Below are 21,826 nucleotides of genomic sequence, written 5' to 3' on the forward strand. Positions count from 1 at the left end.
TATGTGTTCATTTGTTTTCCCCTCGTGCCTGTTATAGAGAGTGGTGTAATCAGCAAAATACCCATCTCTGAAACAATTTTATCAGGGAGGTCATTTATGAATATCAAAAATAACAAAGGTCCAAGGATAGACCCCTGAGGTACTCCCATCTTTTATCATATTGTTTAGCTGTCGGGGACAACCTGGATTTTTCTCTTACTTAAGCAGGATTTAATTACATTATGTATTCTTCCAGTGATACCGTATAATCTAATTTTCCTTAGAAGACCATCATGCCATACCCTGTCAAAAGCCTTAGATATATCTAGAGCTACCCCGCTACCCTCCCTTGTTTTGTCCAGTGAATGGTATAAATGTTCAGAGATTACAGTTAGGATATCTGCTGTGGAACAGGCTTGCCTAAATCCATATTGTTTGTCGGTCAGGAGTTTAGCAGCTGTAAGGTGATGGACTAAAACTTGATTAATTAAGGACTCAAATATTTTTGTGAAAAGCGGGAGAAGACTAATGGGGCGATAATTTAATGTGTCAGTTCTTTTGCCAAAATTCTTGAAAACTGATACCACAGAAGCGGTTTACCAGCAGTCAGGAAAGCAAGATTCGTTAAGGCATTTGTTGAAAAGTTTGGAGAGAATTTTTTTTAATAGCACAGTAGGGATGAGATCGGGTCCACATGCTTTTGAGGTGTCTAGGCTTTTTATGATACCATATACCTGAGAAGGGGTGATTTTCAAATCATCTAGTGTGAAGGAAATTCAGAGAAGGAGTGGCGTGCCGGTCCATTGTGGAGTTTGAGGCAAACCGACTGGCAAGCAGGTTAGCCCTCGCGGTTGCCGTGCAAGCAACCTCATGATCGTTTGATAGGGTGCAGGTGGGGTGGGGGTCGTTGACTGCCCATTACTGTTGTAGATTTTTCAAAAATCACGAGTTGCTAATTTCTGTGCTTCGATGCGTTTTCTGGTGGTTTCAGTGTATTCTATCTTAGCTGTCGCTATTTCTCTCTTGCAATTACTTCTAGCTTCTAAATACTTGTCTGTTTGAACTGGACTTATGTCGATTGAATCTGCTGTACGCATACTGCCTTTGAGCAATGGCAGCTGCAAAAGTAAACCATTGGTGAGAGTGGGGCTTGTTATAGAATTTTAATATTTAGGCGCATTTTACTTCCCACCTACGACGGGCGGTGTGTGTGCGTACGAGTTATCAATCAATTTATTTACTGTAAAATAAAGTTAATGTTATGGTTTCTTTTTCTGTTCCTGTTTTTCAATTTTGAAGTAAATTTCCTCAGTGCAAAAGATAATGTTTTAATTTCCGCCTGCATTTTTATCTTTTTGCCAAACGTTGCTTTCTTGTCATAACTCATTCGTGATGTTTATTCTATAAACAAAATAGAACAAACAAATAAAAAGGAAAAAGCAAACCGCAAAATGACGAATGTTTACACTCAAAGCAAAATCTCTAACATTTTGTTTTTCTTTCATGTGATTAAAATTTTCAAATGTCAATGCAATATTTGGTTAATGTTGATTGCGCAAAATTTATTTGTTTTATTGGATTGCTAGCCGACCTGTGTCTCGGCGTTGCCTGAAAAAGTAGATTGACTGAACAAATCCCATTCCAAAACGTTGCACTATTGAATCGTATTATAATCTGGTTTTCTAAACAGCCAATCAAATTGCCAGGAAAATAAGAATTAAAACTAAAGAGAGCGGTGCTTAATTACCTAGGGTAGTTTTAATAGGTGAAAGATGAAATCACAGAATGAGTACATGAAACATTGACATTTTTGGTCCGGTGTATCTGATGAAAAATAATTCCCCGTGATTGATGGCTTTTTTTTTTTTTTTTGACTTAAGTGAAGTAAGATTGGGGGAGGGGGTTAAAATTTGGAAATTTGGTTGGAATTAATGTAGAAAATTATAAAATTTAATGAAACGGACTGAAAATTTCTACAAACATGCACAGATACTGGCAGGAAGTGTGACCATATTGGAATTATGTGTGGCTCATGTGTTTTTATTCTTATTGAAACTGTAGCCGGAGAGGAAAAAATCAAGATAATCTTATTATATAGATATATAATGACTTTGGGTAGATAGTCACTGTCAATAAGGGCACACATTTAGAACATGTCTTGTAAGATTTTTTTATTTTATAACAGAAATACTGAATTTAGATTTATTTTGATTATTATTTAAGCTTTTGGGAAATTCAAAGTTTCTTTTCTGGTTTATAAATTACGTGTGTGTAGATATATCATGTTAATACATGCGATATTTGATAAAGACATTTTTTTTCACGTTTCTTATCATTTGTATAATCTATCCATGAAAACAAAACATTCAGATTTTGGGGATAGTGTATGCATTATTCATTGGAAGATAACAATAACTCATGTCTTTTTTTTTTTTTTTTTTTTTAGATTTTTCCAACCTGATATAAAAGATTATTTGCATTTAGTTTCAAAACGATGATGGCAGCTGCTTTTTGACACATTTAAGGGTGTAGGGTGGGGAGTGAGACTTCTTTATCACAATTTACATTGATAAATAAAAAAAAATGATTAAAAGAAAAAAAAACCCTAAAAATTTGTTATCAAACTCTATGCTAACTTTCTTCATTGTTCCAGTAACCATCTGAAGAGAATTATTTTAACTTTACTGAAGAGTCTATCAGTCATATACACAATAAGGCGTTTGGACAACATTTGATCATTGTAATTTCACATAACTATCTTAGCAGCAGCCAAATTACATAACGCGTAGAAGCACCAACTGTTACCTAAACGGTCGTTTCAATTCTGGCTTAAGGTAGTTGCTAGCCTAACCGCACTGAAGATCTGTGATACAGTGAAACAGTCCGTCTGTGGATGACTATAAATGCTCCCTATCTTGGGTTGAGCATATTGGGAATTGGAATAACAGAATGCCACTAGCGTTTAATGCAAATAAATTGAGCTTAGGCGTTTGGACAATGTTATGTCATTGTAATTTCACATACAGCAGTCAAATAGCGTAACGGTTTGAAGCTTAGATTGTTGGTTAGGCGATGGGATTTCGATCCTAACTTGAGGTAGTTACTAATCTAGCCGCAATGGAGAGCTGTAATGCAGTAAAATAGTCTGTCTGTGAATGATTATATATATATATATATATATATATATATATATATATATATATATATATATATATATATATACACGTATGTAGGTACATGTATACACGTATGTAGGTACATGTAGGTAAGCTTTTATGCATTTTTATTCTCATAGCATTTATATGCTAGTTAACATGTCGCAGAATTGTCTTCAATAAGTTTCCAGACTTTTTTCGTATGTGCACTTTTATTGATAGCACACACATGAAACTCTAGTCCCCTTCGAAGTAATCTCCTCCGGCTGCAATGCACTTGTTGGAACAGATGCCCGATTCATGCAAGATGATCCAAAAGCAGTCTGAAGCATTATATATGTTTTTGTGGCATTTTTTCCAAGTTTAAAACAGAATTTTATTTATTGCATATCGTTTTTTTAAAGTGACCTCACGTCCAGATTGCATATTTTTTTTAATTCACTAGCTGTGACAATCAGGCTTTAGTAGGGTGTATTCCAATTCCTGCTGTAGTTGCTCGTTTGAACCTGAAATCATAAAAATTGATCAGTCATCTCATCAAGATGCATACCAATAACATACTGAATTTTCAAGAGTCTAGGACAATTTTAAATGCTTGTACAAAATAAATACGGAAAATTACTGAAGGCGCATCGTGTATATATATATATATATATATATATATATATATATATATATATATATATATATATATATATATATATAGTAGTAGTAGACCATGTCTACTAAGGACTATGTAAGGAGATAAGCGAGATGCCTGTTCACATTAAATCATTACGTTTATACTTCTCTCTCTATCTCTCTCTGTCTCTCTCTCTCTGTCTGTCCGTCTGTCTGTCTGTCACTCTCTCTCTCTCTCTCTCTCTCTGTCTCTCTCTCTCTCTCTCTCTCTATATATATATATATATATATATATATAATATATATATATATATATAATATATATATATATATATATATATATATATATATATATATATATATAGGGTGACCAAAAAAAAAATAAACAGACGACATTCAATTGTTTTTCTGTGCATTTTACAGTCAACAGAGAAAAAAAGGCCAAAGACCCTAGTGTTTTGATGTGATGTTTCGAATATAATAAACTAGTTATGACCAAAGTTTCATTTCATTCGGACAAAACACTAAGAAGCGGGGCCTAATTAGTGTTGGGGCCCGTTTTTTTTTGGGGGGGGGGGAATCACCCTCAGCCCCTTTAAGAAATTCGTTTCTTATCGTTGAGCACTTTCAGTTGAAATAATTGTTTAAATTTCAACAGTATTTCTCGCGGTTAACGGTGGCCGAATGGATTAGGTCCTTGCTAGTAAAGCCAGGGATGGCTTCTGTTGCTGGGTTCGAATCTGATGATTCCCGAAAAGCTGAAACACTAGTGTCCGTAGGTATTTAATAATTATTATAGTAAATAATTATGTCATCCCCTTTAAGAAACTCGTTTCTAATCGCTGAGCACTTTCAGTTGAATTAACGTCGGTCAATTTTGTGCAGATCATCTTATAATAATTAGATCACTTTGACAGACGTTAAAAAGCATTCCAAAATAAATGTTTAAATTTCAACAATATTTCTCGTAGCGTTCTATGTCATTTTATATTAATAGTAAGAAAACCCCTCAAACTTCGGAACCTTCGTAGACTTCCGTAGTAGTACATAAATACTCTTGTAATTTCTTTTTATAAAGATTCTGTGGCTGAATAGATTAGGTTCTTTCTAATGAAGCCAGAGATGACTTTTGGTGTGGGTTCGAATCTTTCAACCGGTGTTAATCGTGACACCCTACACTGATGATTCCTGAAAGGATGAAACACTGGTGTCTGTAGGTATTTAATAATTGGTATAGTAAATAATTATATATATATATATATATATATATATATATATTTAAAAGAGTGTAGCCATCAACAATTGTGGGTTTTTTTAAAGGTTTTCATCATATTTTTATTTTAAAATATTTTTATAACGCGTTTCGAGCTTAGGGTGTGCTCTCTTCAGATATTTTCGTAAAAAGTTTTTCTTTAAAATGGGAGTTTGTGGATATGCCTCCGCTGATATTAAATATGTTTTTCATAGTGGTGCGATGCGTGTGTTCAGTGTTTAGACATTCTGTCTCCAACTGTAAGTGTTTCACTGTGACCGGTCAAAGTTAGTTTCAAAGAGTGTTTTTTAGTCCATATGGTGAAGGTTTTTATGGCTTCTTTAGGGTTCTTTTTTAAAGACTTTCTTTCCCCATGTATAGCATACACTCACACACAATCCCATACGCATACATATATATTCATGTACATGCACACATGCCCATGCACACAGGCACACACACATACACACACGTACATACATAGAAATATATGTAGGAGCATACATATATACACATATACATACCCACCTACACACTCACACACGTACTCGCATACATCCACCGCTAACAATTATTTTTATTTTTTTATTTTTTATTTTATATATATATATATATATATATATATATATATATATATATATACACTTTTTTTTTTTTTTTTCCTACCAAAACACGCATGTATATATGCGCTTAATCATTCAGACATACGTACACGCACTCACACACACACACACAAGTAAGATGGAGAATAATAGGTAGAAGATATATATACACACACATACACGCACATACACACATATATGTACACACATATATGTATGTGCACATACACTCACAAACATCCACATACTATGTAGGCACATACACATACACACACACATGCACACACACAGACATATGCAGGGGCTCACACATACGCATATATCCATATTCACACGAACACATTTACCCACTCATACATGTGCATACATATGTATATATACATACATACACACACATACATATGGATGTGTATACACTCATCCACCCATATATATATATATATGGGCACATGCACTCACAATCCCACACACACATACATATTCATACATCCCACCTTATGTATATATTGGTTGAAGTTTCCTTTCCAATCCATGCACATATGCATACATGGATTCGGTCACCCAAACATAAGTGCACGTATACATACAAACAAGATGTAGCATAGATAACAGATGATATATAATTATACACACACGCATACACAATCATATGTGTACACCCACGCACATACACATAAACACACGCACACACGTGCGCACACACACATACATACGTTTAATTTCTAGTTGTTTGTTTAGTTAAGAGAAATGGTACTGTACTGGGTATGGGCGCGCGCACCCGCGAAAGTGTGCGTGTGCCTTATTGTGCTTTTTTGTTGTTTCGTGTGTGAGGGTGCACACCTACCCAAGCATGCATGCGTGTAAGTGTATTTTGTGTTTTGCCTATTTATGTGTATAATTATGGAGAGACGTTTAAGGCGGGGTTAAACTTTGTTATGAAATTTTTTTCTTGAGTTAGCAAGTAGAAGTAGTTGTCAGTTTGGAAGATGGGCATTATCTCGAATCTGCCTCCACTGCATGCGTGTATATGTTGTGATACATGTAGGTGTCTATTTTCCGCGATTTTGATGTTGGATCGGTGTAGGGCTACTCTATTACTAAGGTTTTTTGTAGCGCCTATGTAGGATTTATCGCATGCTGGACATTTTATTACATAGATCACGTTTTTTGAGGTGCAATCTAGGTTTTTTTTAATTTTGAATGTTTGTATGGGGTTCGCAAATGTGTATGTGTTTCCCTCTAATATTATGTTGCAGACTCCACATCGTTGTTTGTTGCATTTTGTGACTCCTTTTGTTGCGTCTTGATTGAGTTTGGATGAGGTAAGAATGCGTTTTAGGTTTTTGGGTTGGCGTTTGCTTTTTATTATTTTTGTTGTTTTAAGGAAATTGTTTAGTTTGCTGTTTTGGTTAAGTAGGACGAGGTTTTTCGTTATCTCTGTGAAAAGTTCAGGGTTGTTTGTGTTGTGTGTGGAGACGTATGTTAGGATTTGTTCTTTGTTTCGTTCTTTAGGGGTTCTCAAATCTTCTACTGGTATATTTGTCGCAAGTTGGATCCCTTTGTCTATAAGTTGTGATGGGTATTTTCTTTTTCTTAAATTTATTCGTAGTTCCTTGAGTCGGATTTTTCGAAGGTTATTGTCCGTGATTATGGTGCAGATTCTACGTGCTAGGGTGCAGGGAATTGATTTTATGCAGCTTTTAGGGTGGTGACTTTTAAAGTGTAGGTATTGTTGGGTGTCTGTAGGTTTGCGGTAAATGTCTGTGATAATGTTATTGTCTTTAATCTTTATCAGTATGTCTAGGAAAGGTAATTCTGTAGAGCTTTGTTCTATGGTGAATTTAATTTTTGGGTGTATATATATATACTTACTTGGAACTTACCTGTTGGATTGGAAGTTTTTAATTCGACACGTGTTTGGATTTTACCATTCTTGGATTTTTTACCCTTCACCGGACTATCCATTCATGTGAAATCTTTTTATCATTTTTTCTTTTACCTCCTATTCCCCTTACCTCACCCTTTTTTTTAACCAAGTAAGATCTGTGACTTGTGGTTTCATTAAATACTTTTACATGCGAAATCCGATCCCGCATTTTACTAATTCCTGTCCTCTGATGAGAAGGAGAGTATTTCTTTGAAACTCCACGGATTAAGGACTATTCACTTATCTTGTGCTTCCTTTTTAAAATTAAATATGTTTTTAACTCTTTTTCAAGATGTTTTTTAACATGTTTTATTAATCATTTGTTCATATATATATATATATATATATATATATATATATATATATATATATATATATATATATATATATATACTGTGTGGTATTAGTGGGAAAGAACTCCAGCAAAGTGCTCAATTATAAAGAAAAATCAATACAGCAGCATAATATTTATTTTTTTAAATGTTACAGAAGGTCAGAAAAATACCAGTACTTTTGGTTTCAAACACGCTGTAGGGTAACCAGTTTATGGTTGAAAAAATATCGAATTCTCTTTAGTCTCTGTTTATATCTGTTTTCCTGTAGAATTCGTTTTTCTGACGTTCTGTAACATTTTTAAAATAAATTTATATGGTATAAAGCTGGTGCAAAATGTTTTGCCGATTTAAAATTTCTCTTGAAAATGAAAAACATTTTTTCAAAATCTTCATTTATGACAATAACGACTTCTACTCTCCATAACTTGATTCCATCTGTCAACGAGCCTATAAATGCCTCTCTATAAAATTCTTTAGGTTTTGAAGTAAAATATGATTCTAACTCATATACGATCTCCTCTTATAGTGTCAATCTAAATGATTTTGTAATCCTCGAAATAAGTGGTAGTCTAAGGGAACTAGGCCAGGAGAGTATGGAGGATAGAGCCAGATTTCCCAACCAAATTTTCCGAGATTTTTGGTCAGCAGTGCTGTGTGAGGACAAGCATTATCTAGGTTTTCCTCGATGGTTGTACGTCAAAACAATACAATATAAATGCAGGTGTACCTCAAGGGTCGATCCTTGAACCTTTAATATTCCTGATATTCATAAACGACCTCCCTGATAAAATTGCTTCTGAGATGGGTATATTTGCTGATGACACCATGCTCTATAACAGGCACATGGGGAAAACGAAGGAACACATATCTTAGGCAATGGCAGAAGCCCTAGAGGAGGAAGAGCTCCTCTCTGTAGTTGAATGGCGACATTCAATGCTTGTCAAGTGTTAGCTTGTTTCCTTTAATAATTACAAGAAACCTTCTAAACCATTAATATCTATGGCTAACAATAAATTACCTGAAAGTACTTCGTTTAACTCTTCGGCTTAATGTTTACAGGGAACATGAGTTGGAACAGATACATCGAGGATATTGCCACCTACTGTCGTAGAAAGTTACTTATGCCTGAAAGTATTCTTTACCTTTACAAGGCTACAATTCACCCATGTATGGAGTATTGTTGCCACGTTTGGGCTGGTGCATCTGCTACCAGTCTCTAGCTCCTGGACAGGATTCAAAAGAGATTCGCCAACCTAATAGGTCTCGAACTGTCAGCCAGGCTTCAACTTCTCTCCCTTTAAAAGTATTTTTATGGTAGATGGTCTGACGAACTACAAGCCCTTGTACCTCCTCGTTGTAAATGCCTCCGATAAACCCAACAAGCAGCAAAATCCCACCCCTATATCGTAGAGATCTCTAGATGTAAGAAAGCCTTCTACTCTAATAGTTTCTGCCCCAGAACTGCTAGACTTTGGAATTTTCTTCCGGGTTCCTGCTTCCCTGACTGTACTGACATGCAGAAATTCAAGTGTAATGTAAACAGACATCTTACTGCTCAACTCCCTACATAGTATCCCTGCAATTATGTCCCCGATAGTAGCCCCCTACATCAAAGTGGCACTGTGCCTTGTCTGGGGTGAAAATGCAATTAAAAAAAAAAAATTCGAATTGACAGTCCATAGTTGCTTGTATATCCCCTGATGGGGATATGATGCTAAGTTTTTGCAGTTCTCGCAGAGAGGTGTCCATGTCTTATTACATATAGCACCTGTTATTCCAAAGTGGTCACTCATCAAGTACTGACCAGGCTCAACGTTGCTTAACTCTGATGATCTAATGAAAACTGGTGTGTCGACATGACTATGCTGTGTTTATTGTGGCTTTGATAACTTTTCACATGTTATTTGGTAAACATCAAAGGCCATAGTCAAAGAAGAATGCAAGAAAAATGTTTATGCTGTTGCTTTTGTTAAATATCATTAACAAGCAGGGGGACCAGACATTGTCCGAGATTGTCACTGAAATCGGTGAAATTGCTCATTCGTCAATCATATTGATTGAATGCCTGCTCTAGTTGGAGACCCACAGCAGTGTACCAGGAGAAAACTTCCCATGATTTCCTGCAGTGACACAGTTCGCAATACATTGTAGTCTACATTGCACTGTAGAGAACCTATTGTAGATTTTATAAAATTATTTTTATATAATGGATTGAATTACAGTTTCAAATTCAAAAGTCAAGTATTATGGTTCAATTGTACCCTAAACAGACAAATGCATTTCGAATGCGCCGCTATCTTATCAAAGAACCTAGTATTGATTTTATACGCTGGGTCCTTCTGCTTGTGCAGTAATAAAACTTCTCAAATGCACTTGTGATTTTTAGTTTTATAAGCTGTTAAGTTTGGTCCAAAGCAGACTGTTCCTTCTTTAATCAGATTTTTCAATTATCGATTAATGATTTTCAAAACTTATCAGAGGCATTTTGATACAAAACCTATCTAAGAACACTTCCAGACATAGAACGTGCATTTGTGTTTAATTTCATAAAAATCGACTTAATCGTTTCGGAGTTGATAGGGAATAAACTAACATACACACACAAGGGGCCTTTGTATATAGGTAGAGATTTATATAAATTTATTAATTTATATTAATTTATTAATTTATATTATTATTAATTTATATCAATTTATTAATTTATATCAATTTATTAATTTATATTAATTTATTAATTTATATTAATTTATTAATTTATATTATCATTATATTAATTTATTAATTTATATTATTATTAATTTATATCAATTTATTAATTTATATTAATTTATTAATTTATATCAATTTATTAATTTATATTATCATTATATTAATTTATTAATTTATATTATTATTAATTTATATCAATTTATTAATTTATATTAATTTATTAATTTATATCAATTTATTAATTTATATTATCATTATATTAATTTATTAATTTATATTATTATTAATTTGTATTAATTTTTTAATTTATATCAATTTATTAATTTATATCAATTTATTAATTTATATTATTATTAGTGAATATTATTAAATGAGGAATTATTTTGAGATAAAATTCGAAATTCGTTTATGGATAAACTCGACATCAGGTCAAATGCGCTGCCCATTTTGTTTTGATTTAGCTCATTCACAAAATGTTGGCACATTTCAAGAGTGCTTTTCTCATTTTACATAAATGGATTTCAAATGCAAACACTTTCTCGTTTAGTTATTACATAACAAAAACAAAAACAACATAAAAACTATTTGTACAGAATTTTTTTTCTTGCCTTCTTTTCTGACCGCGGCCATTAACGTTTACTCGTCATTCTTGCTTTTCAAATTCGTACTGCATTTTTTTTTCTTTCAGCTTTCAGTGTGCATGTGGACAGCTTTATGACAACTTGAGAAAAACATCTAATGGTGAATGTAATAAACCTTGCCCAAGAAAACCACTTCAAGCTTGCGGAGGCCCAGATCGAATTCAAATCCATGGTAATTTGCATTATTTAGTATATATATATATATATTTTTTTTTTTTTTTACACAGTGATCACCACTTATCAAGGCCCGGAAGCCACTCAGGGATAAGGGTTATTGCAAGTACATTACGTTAGTGTGGAGATTTGATGAAGTGTTTACTTAAGGGGGCGGTTCATTAGGAATTTGTTAACGTTGGACTTGAAGACATCCAAGTTGTAGTCCGGTGGGAAGCAGGCAGACGGAACAGAGTTCCACAGGCGTGCAGTTCTAAGAAAGAAGCTTTGTTCATGGAATCCACGTTTTAATTTAGGCACAGATATAGAGTGGGGGAAATTTTTCACAGTGGATTCAGCTAGACGGGTGTTTTTCATGAAAGATTGGCGAGGGGGGACCAGAGATTGGAGTTCAGACGAACACCTGCCATGGAAATAACGATAAAACAAGGATAGGCTCACAACGTCTCTTCTGTGGGAGAGAGGTTGCAGGGTAGAAAAAAGGGCATCCCCCACTAAGCCACAAAGTCTATTTTGTACTCTGTCAAGGCAGGATAGGCTGTTTTTAGCAGCTCCTTCCCAGATATGGCAACAGTATTCCATCCTTGGACGTACTTGGCTTTTATATAGATAGAGAATTGCATCAGTAGTGAGTTATCTTCTGGAGCGGTAGAAGGATCCCACCATCTTTCCAGAGAACTTGGCAACAGACTTGATGTACGTGTTCCATTTCAGATCAGGAGTAAAGGTCAAACCCAGAAGCTTGTCAAATATGTATATTTCGTGTAATTGTGTATTCAGGCAGCATGTTTTCATTTATACAAGTATTGTTGAATAGCATGGAGTGTTTTTGCTTAATGAGCTTCTCTTTTTTTTTTTTTGGTAATTTTTTAATTTTTGAAATTGTCGTTCTTATTTCTCGGTCGAATCCGTGCAAGAAAGTTCCATAGTCGTCTTCGTCAATCTGTTTTTACTTTTGGTTGCTTTTGCAAGTACTTTCGACTGAGTTTCATCAGTCGTCTTTAGGCAGTTTTTGATTACTGTTTCGTTTAAAATCTGGATGCTTTTATATGCTTCAGGTAAAATTGCATTTAAATTTCTTAAACTAGTGAAGCGTCTCGTGTGTAAAACAATATACATTTTTAATGTGCTAAGAATGTGGCTAAAATGGTGGTACAATGATTTAAAAGGTGTTATTTACAAAATGGCATAGACTTTACAAGTTCTTTTATAATAATTTATATATTTATGTTGCAACATACTTATATATATGGAGGAGGTAAAAGAATAAGATCAATTCTTTTAAGAGGGGACTTATCGGGATAACGCAAAGCTCTCCAAATTGCTTTGGAGCTTATATGAAATATCAACAAAATAGGAAAACGATAATATAAAATATATACTAGTGTATATCGATTTATTCGTTTATGCAATAAGGATGATACATCAATTAGAGGTGTAGAATAAGTAAAACTCTTTACACCCTAGTATTTCGAAGCCTAATGCTTCTCATCAGAAGAGGAGAGAAGATGCTAGGCAAGATATTAGGGATGCAACGTCTAGTGATGGCTACATTAGGAGCAAAATAATTGTGCATGATAGAAGAATGGTAATATATTGAAACTGTTGGCAGAGGGTTAGGGTTAGGGAAAACTACAGTGCAAAATTATTTCGCTTCTAATGTAGCTATCGTTAGATGTGGCATCCCTAATATGTTACCTAGCATCTTTTTTCCTCTTCTGATGAGAAACATTAGGCTTGGAATATTTCATCAGATTATTTCGCTTATCGATTATCAATACTTATCAGAGACATTCCGATACAAAACACATCTAAAGAACACTGCCAGGCAGATAAAGTACCTTCGTGTGAAATTTCATAAAAATCAGCCTAACCGTTTTCGAGTTCATAGGGAACGAACTTATACGTACACAGTCAAAGTTCCTTTTATATTATCTCTATCTCTACTATTATTTAAAAGGAACTTTGTCTGTGAGTTCGTTCCCTATGGGCTTGAAAACGGCTGAGGTAGATTTTTATAAAATTTCACACAAAAGTACTTAATGTGCCTGGTAATGTTTTTAGAGAGGTTTTGTATCAGAATGTTGTCGAAAAGTATCGATAATTGAAATAATCAGATGAAAGAAGGAACAGGCGATTTGGACCGCAGTTAACACCTTACACAGCCTAACATTACAAGTGCATTTGAAAAGTTTTATAACCACACAAGTCTAACTGCTACACATATAAAACCAACAGTTCTTTGATATGACAGGGGCGCATTCAAAATGAATGTTTCTGTTTAGAGCACAACTGAAATATGATAGTTGACTTTTTGCGTTTTAAACTTTAATTCTAGCCATTATATGTAAAACAATTTTATAAAATCAGCAGTAGGTTCTCTACAGTGTAATGTAGACTACAACATATTGTATAATAAGTCATAGCAAGAGGCATGTAAGCTTACTCCCGGTGCACCACGATAGGCCCCTAACTAGAAATCAATCGATTTGATTGAAAAATGGGCGATTTCACCGATTTCAATGACAATAAACATATGGGAGTGTGAAACATTCGTTGATTATCATTCAATCCCGGGAAACGTCGGGTTACCATGCTAGTATTATATATATATATATATATATATATATATATATATATATATATATATATATATATATATATAATATAAAGCTGAATGCGCACGTGTGTGTGTGTGTGTGTGTGTGTGTGTGTGTGTGTGTGTGTGTGTGGTTACGAATAGGCTCCTATATGGTTGACTATTTTAAACAACTGATTACATATAATGATAGAAGATGTATTGAGACACAGGAATGGGTATGTTTGATCTGGCAGAACGGTGGTTCATTAAAATTGTGAGGTATGCGTTCGCACCTGGTCCACAAAGTATGGAAATAAAAAATTAAAAAATTAAAAAAAACGTTTACAAGTGTTTCTGATATAGATGTACATAAGAATACTTTGATAAGTATGTTTTAACTTAAATAGGGATGGTATAATAAAATTGTGGGGTCTGCGTTCGCGTCTGACCTCCATAGAATGGAAATAGGCACAAACTTTAATAAAGACTTTTCATATCTATCTGCGTAAGTATACTTTAATAATTATGTTTCAGTTTGAAGAAATATGGTATAATAAAATTAGTGGGTGTTCGTTCGTGCCTGACATCCATAGAATGTAAATATGTCACAAAGTTTAACAAGGTTTTTTAATATAGATCCACATAATATTGTGATAAGTGTTTCAGTGTGAACAGGTATGGTATAACAAATTATGGGGTTTATCTATTTTATTTTTACTTTCATCATATTTTGCTTTGGTTTTGATACCCCCAAATTCGAAGCTATCTCTTTACAACCTTTCCTTTTCATAACCTATAATACTTTCATAAATCAGAGTCCATTTTCTGTAGGCTGTTTTTGAGCGAGTGGTTGCTTTGTAGAGGTACAGGATACTCTCAGGTGTGAATAGGTTTCTAGCACGATATAGGGAATCCACCTTCTTTACAGCAGCCTTTGCAATGTCCTCAATGTATTTGTTTCAGTGCATATTGCCCGTGAATCTTAGGCTGAAGAGTTTGAAGGAAAATTTTATTAACGATTTAATGGGTGGGTATTATTCAAGAGAAGGGACACCCTTAAATTTATTTTTTAACATTGGTGATCGTCTCGACAATGGTAGGCGTGGTTCAGAATGGATGCATACATTTGGAGCATATCACTGACTGGCAAAAAAAAAAAAACCCAAAAAAACTCAAAGACTGTTGGACATCTATAACTGAAACTTGATGGACAAATTAGGCATGATAGGCACCAGATATAGATGGATTGCAGAAAGATTGTGAATTTTATCAACGATATCAAGAATGGCATTCTTATTTTTACTTTTATTTTTTATTTTATTTCATTTATTTATTTATTTTGTCGAGGGTCATACTTTGGGAAGGGACATCCTTTATATAGATATTATATATAAAAAAAAAAAAAAAAAAAACAACTGGCAGGTATTTAAATTGTTAAGCGTTCTTTATTGGCTCAACCAACATTTCGATCAATAAGACCTTGCACATATAGTATGTTGAGTGGCGCAAGTTTTTACAGTGACCATTGTATACGATCCTTTCTGATTGAAACTGTTTCTCTCTATTTGCTAATTTAAAAAAAAAAAGGGGGGGGTCGACTCCATCTGTAATTATAGTAAAACAATTACACAAATTTCAAACAGTCTTTTTGTTTTTCTTTCCAATAAAATGCATTGTTTTATCGATGACGTTATCTCCATTTTTGGAAAAATTCACTTCAAAATGAATGATTATTCAAATTTTTGGCCCGTCACAACACCAGATAAACATTAATTGTCATCACTTTTTTAAATGGCTGTAGAAGCTGCGTATAAACAAAGGTAGAAACATTTTATGCAGATGAGCGAGATCACGTGGACATAGATTAGCATATGAACTAATAAGATGTTCTCAAAAACGGCACCTTCTGCATTAAAACTCATGTTGGATTTTTGGTGCTTGTTAAGATAGAGTTGACAAATCGATATTTTTAATGTGTGTGTTTAAGGAAAAACAACACTACTTACTTAATCGTCATGTCGAAAATAGTAATATATCCAAAAATTACGAAAATTCGTCGAGTAGAACAACTGCTACTGTGTTTTTAGTAAAAACAGTATATCGTTATGATCTAAAACAGTACATACATCAGCCATTAAAGTGGCGAAAAGGGAGACACGTATGTCTTCTATATTCGCAATCTTTAAGGTGTTCACATCTAGGGAAAATGCGATTTCCTCCAATTTTTCATAAACATTACTTCTAATTATGAATAATTTTCTACTCTATGAATTTTCGTAATTTTTTGATATATTACTATTTTCGACGTGACAATAAGTATTGTTGTTTTTGTTTGAAACCACATATTAAAAAAAAAAAAAAAGGATCAATCTGTCGACTCTATCTTCACAAGCACGGAATTTTTTTTTTTGCAGATTTAGATATTTTTACAAAATATGTTTTACTTGAACTATATTCATCTTATATAATAACATGTTTTTTTTTGTATATACTTTTTTTCAGGTATAAAACTATTTCCTCGCCGATTCACGTATTATGGTAAGTTTTCTAAAACTGTACGAATACATACTTATTTCTTGTAATCGTAATACCCTGATATGTAAGTGTCATAATGTAGTGGTTATGTGAGTACGGATATTGGGAAAGGTATTGATCCATAAAACCTCCCTGTTAGTTAAATAATAGTGCAGACTAGACTTTGTTGGTTGCGCAACTAATTTAGGAGAAGGAAAACTAGGAAACATCAACAGTTTTTAATGCTTATCTGCCCAGTTTCTACTTGTTCTGGACTTCTCCTTCATACTGAATGTAATCAAGGGCTCTACAATTATTTTTTTTATTTTATTACAATATATTGATATTCATATTAATTTTATATATATATATTGATATTGATATTAATTTTTTTATATATATATTAATACTCATATTAATTTTTTTATATATATTGATATTCATATTAATTTTTTTGTATATATTGATATTCATATTAATTTTTTTGTATATATTGATATTGATATTAATTTTTTATATATCTTGATATTCATATTAATTTTTTTGTATATATTTATATTGATATTAATTTTTTGTATATATTGATATTCATATTAATTTTTTTTGTATATATTGATATTGATATTAATTTTTTATATATCTTGATATTCATATTAATTTTTTTTGTATATATTTATATTGATATTAATTTTTTTAATATATATTGATATTCATATTAATTTTTTATATATATTGATATTCATATTAATTTTTTATATATATTGATATTCATATTAATTTTTTATATATTGATATTCATATTAATTTTTTTATATATTGATATTCATATTAATTTTTTTATATATATTGATATTCATATTAATTTTTTATATATATTGATATTCATATTAATTTTTTATATATTGATATTCATATTATTTTTTTTTATATATATTGATATTCATATTAATTTTTTTTATATATATTGATATTCATATTAATTTTTTTTATATATATTGATATTCATATTAATGTTTTATATACATATATTGATATTCATATTATTTTTTTATATATATTGATATTCATATTAATTTTTTTATATATTGACATTCATATTAATTTTTTATATATATATATTGATATTGATATTAATTTTTTTATATATATTGATATTCATATTAATCTTTTTTATATATTGATATTCATGTTAATTTTTATATATATATATATTGATATTCATATTAATTTTTAATATATATTGATATTCATATTAATTTTTTATGTATATTGATATTCATATTAATTTTTAATATATATTGATATTCATATTAATTTTTTATATATATTGATATTCATATTAATTTTTTTATATATATTGATATTCATATTAATTTTTTATGTATATTGATATTCATATTAATTTTTAATATATATTGATATTCATATTAATTTTTTATATATTGATATTCATATTAATTTTTTTATATATTGATATTCATATTAATTTTTTTTATATATATTGATATTCATATTAATTTTTTTTTATATATATTGATATTCATATTAATGTTTTATATACATATATTGATATTCATATTATTTTTTTATATATATTGATATTCATATTAATTTTTTTATATATTGACATTCATATTAATTTTTTATATATATATATTGATATTGATATTAATTTTTTTATATATATTGATATTCATATTAATCTTTTTTATATATTGATATTCATGTTAATTTTTATATATATATATATTGATATTCATATTAATTTTTTAATATATATATATATTGATACTCATATTATTTTTTGTATATATTGATATTCATATTAGTTTTTTTGTATATATTGATATTCATATTATTTATTTATATATATTGATATTCATACTATTTATATATATATATATATATATATATATATATATATATATATATATATTTATATTCATATTATTTTTTCGTATATATTAATATTCATATTAATTTTTTTTGTATATATTGATATTCATATTATTTTTTTATATATATTGATATTCATATTATTTATATATATATATATATATATATATATATATATATATATATATTGATATTCATATTATTTTTTTATATATATTGATATTCATATTAATTTTTTATGTATATTGATATTCATATTAATTTTTAATATATATTGATATTCATATTAATTTTTTATATATATTGATATTCATATTAATTTTTTATATATATTGATATTCATATTAATTTTTTATGTATATTGATATTCATATAAATTTTTAATATATATTGATATTCATATTAATTTTTTATATATTGATATTCATATTAATTTTTTTATATATTGATATTCATATTAATTTTTTTTTATATATATTGATATTCATATTAATTTTTTTTATATATATTGATATTCATATTAATTTTTTTTATATATATTGATATTCATATTAATGTTTTATATACATATATTGATATTCATATTATTTTTTTATATATATTGATATTCATATTAATTTTTTTATATATTGACATTCATATTAATTTTTTATATATATATATATTGATATTAATTTTTTTATATATATTGATATTCATATTAATCTTTTTTATATATTGATATTCATGTTAATTTTTATATATATATATATTGATATTCATATTAATTTTTTAATATATATATATATTGATACTCATATTATTTTTTGTATATATTGATATTCATACTATTTATATATATATATATATATATATATATATATATTTATATTCATATTATTTTTTCGTATATATTAATATTCATATTAATTTTTTTTGTATATATTGATATTCATATTATTTTTTTATATATATTGATATTCATATTATTTATATATATATATTGATATTCATATTATTTTTTATATATATTGATATTCATATTATTTATATATATATATATATTGATATTCATATTTATATATATATATATATTGATATTCATATTAATTTTTTTTATATATATTGATATTCATATTATTTATATATATATATATTGATATTGATATTCATTTTTTTTTTATTTATTTATTTAGGTATTTATTTGCTTCCCCACGAAAACAAATATGACACAACGTCGTTTTTAATGTGGGGGTGTGTAAACCAGCTCCCCTAAAACAAGGGCAAAAAGGGGGCTCTCTGGCTGTACCCCCCCCCCAAATAGTAATTGTCTCAGTATGAAGGGTTTCCCCTACATTGACCAAGGACAAATTTACTTAAGTGAAGCATTAGAACAGATACTACACTTTGCTCCTGGACCGAAGGCCAAGAATAACAGAAAAAAAGCAAGCCTTTTTTCTATTTATTTAGTTGTTTGCTTCCCCACCGAGCAAATTAGGCACAAGGCCGTTTTTTTTTAATGTGGAGAGTGAGGGGGACCAGTTCCCCCGAGAGGGAACTGGATAGTGACAATTGGTATGAAGGGTTTCCCCTATATTGACCAAAACTGATTGCTCAAGAGCAATAGTCTGATATGTGGGTTCAAGAGCAATGGTCTGATATGGGGGGTTACTCCCACATATTACTTTGATTGCAACATCTGTAGAACAGATACTACACTTTGATAACAGAAAAAAGATCTTGGCCTGAAGGCCAAGAAGAAAAAAGGCGAACCTTTTTTCTGTTTATTTAAAAAGAAAATACAACTTTGTAATATATGGGTCGTGGAATTGCATTCATCTGCAAAAGATCTAGCTAATTTGCATATTCTTTTAAACATTAATTTTAATTAATTCCTTATTAGTTTTTCAGTTTTTTTTATGGGATGATCATCTTCAGTGTTAACTACTACGTGCAATTATATTCATGCAGATATTCTACATGAGTTATATTTGCGTAATATTTGCGTAAAAAGGTTCTAGTAAATACAAATCTTTTTCTGTATATATTTACATATGCGTATATATACTTGTTTAGAAAATTTCGCCTACTAAACTCCTCTGTCAGATTTTGGTCTACAGACATGAAACTTCATGTATAGGGTATTCAAGCGCATGCAAAACTTTATATTTGGGTTTTAGCCGGGGAAAATTCGGTGAAAAAGTGTGAAAATTAAAAAATGGAATTTGCCAGATGAAGGTTGAACAACAGCATTACGAATATGCATGCGTAACGTAATAGCTATTGGTTCATGTTTTAATTTTTCGCCTTGCGGCAAACATGTCTTCATAGCTCTGGCATTGACGTCAAAGGAAAAAGTAAATCGTAAGGATGATGTGACACAAGGGTCAGAAAACAGAATTTGAAGAGCCAGCGTCCTAGAGGAAGTGCAATCTTTGCCTGCAAAAAATGCTTGTGTAGCCCCCGTTCGCCTCAGGTGGTTAGTAATAAACTAACTTCTCAAAAGGAAAAGAGTAATACCTGGGAGGTTGGACCTCCTAGAACTGCACAGGATTAAAGCCACACCTCAGTCAATCGGGAACACACCTTCTCAACAATGGCCTAGATGCTTGACACCAAGCGAAAACCTTTGCTTACTTCTCAATCAAAAAATATTTTTATGTCTGTTCTATCGTTTGGTATTGAGATCTTTAATATGTTATTAACCTCCCATGCAGGAGATTAGACACAAGGTCAGGTGTTGTTTTGAAAAAAATAGCATACTAGGGTAAGTGTACTCTGGTCTTTAAAAATGCCTGAGCAGGCCCGTCGGCGTTTCCTGGGGGGGGGGCTCGATCGATTAGCAATAAACTAACCCCTTCTCAGAGAGAATATAAAACATGAGAGAGTGAATTTTAAGTGGCCATTAGATTTATTGATTGAGCTGAGCGATGCCCCAAAGAGGCTTAATGACTAAATGAATAACTCTGTCAGTATAAAATGTTTTGTTGTTAAATATTTTATTTTTCTAAAAAAAAATTATACCAACGGCCAAGTTGATAACATCATTTCCATTCGTTATTTCTACTTTTCTGACCAACCTTGAGTAATCTCGTTACATTTATATTTGATATAAGTATTTTTTTTTTTCAATTCTTTTGTAGGTATTTATTTGGGTTGTTATTTTTATGCAATTCCTTCCGAGATGCATAAAAGTCCATTACGCGACGAATCAATGACTTTAGACAAGTGCATGGAACATTGCTGGAAGAATGGATTTCCTTATGCAGCTCTCGTTCAAGGGTAAAGAAAATATTTTAAAACTTTTTTTGCACCTGGATTATTTGGATTATTTGGATTATTTGAGCTACTGTTCTCATCTTGGGTGTTATTCACACAACGTTTCGGCAAATGCGACCTCCGACCTTCTTCAGGTGTACGTTGTTAAACTTGGGAACTTCTAAGCAGATTCCCAAACTTGA

At 30.9% G+C, this 21,826-nt stretch overlaps 1 protein-coding gene across 6 annotated transcripts in view; it reads left to right on the plus strand.

The window, feature by feature from the left end:
- Window positions 1-21,826, plus strand: part of LOC145293936 (uncharacterized) — a 439,557-nt gene that overhangs the window by 367,808 nt on the left and 49,923 nt on the right. For all 6 annotated transcript variants that reach the window (XM_080140784.1, XM_080140780.1, XM_080140782.1 and 3 more), the window contains 3 exons: window positions 11,269-11,393; window positions 16,479-16,514; window positions 21,509-21,647. In XM_080140784.1, coding sequence (XP_079996910.1) covers window positions 11,269-11,393; window positions 16,479-16,514; window positions 21,509-21,647 — 300 coding nt within the window. The remainder of the gene's footprint in view (window positions 1-11,268; window positions 11,394-16,478; window positions 16,515-21,508; window positions 21,648-21,826) is intronic.

Source organism: Euprymna scolopes, chromosome 15 (genome assembly GCF_053919585.1).
Source record: "Euprymna scolopes isolate OS-2025 chromosome 15, ASM5391958v1, whole genome shotgun sequence".
NCBI classification, from domain to species: Eukaryota; Metazoa; Mollusca; class Cephalopoda; order Sepiida; family Sepiolidae; genus Euprymna; species Euprymna scolopes.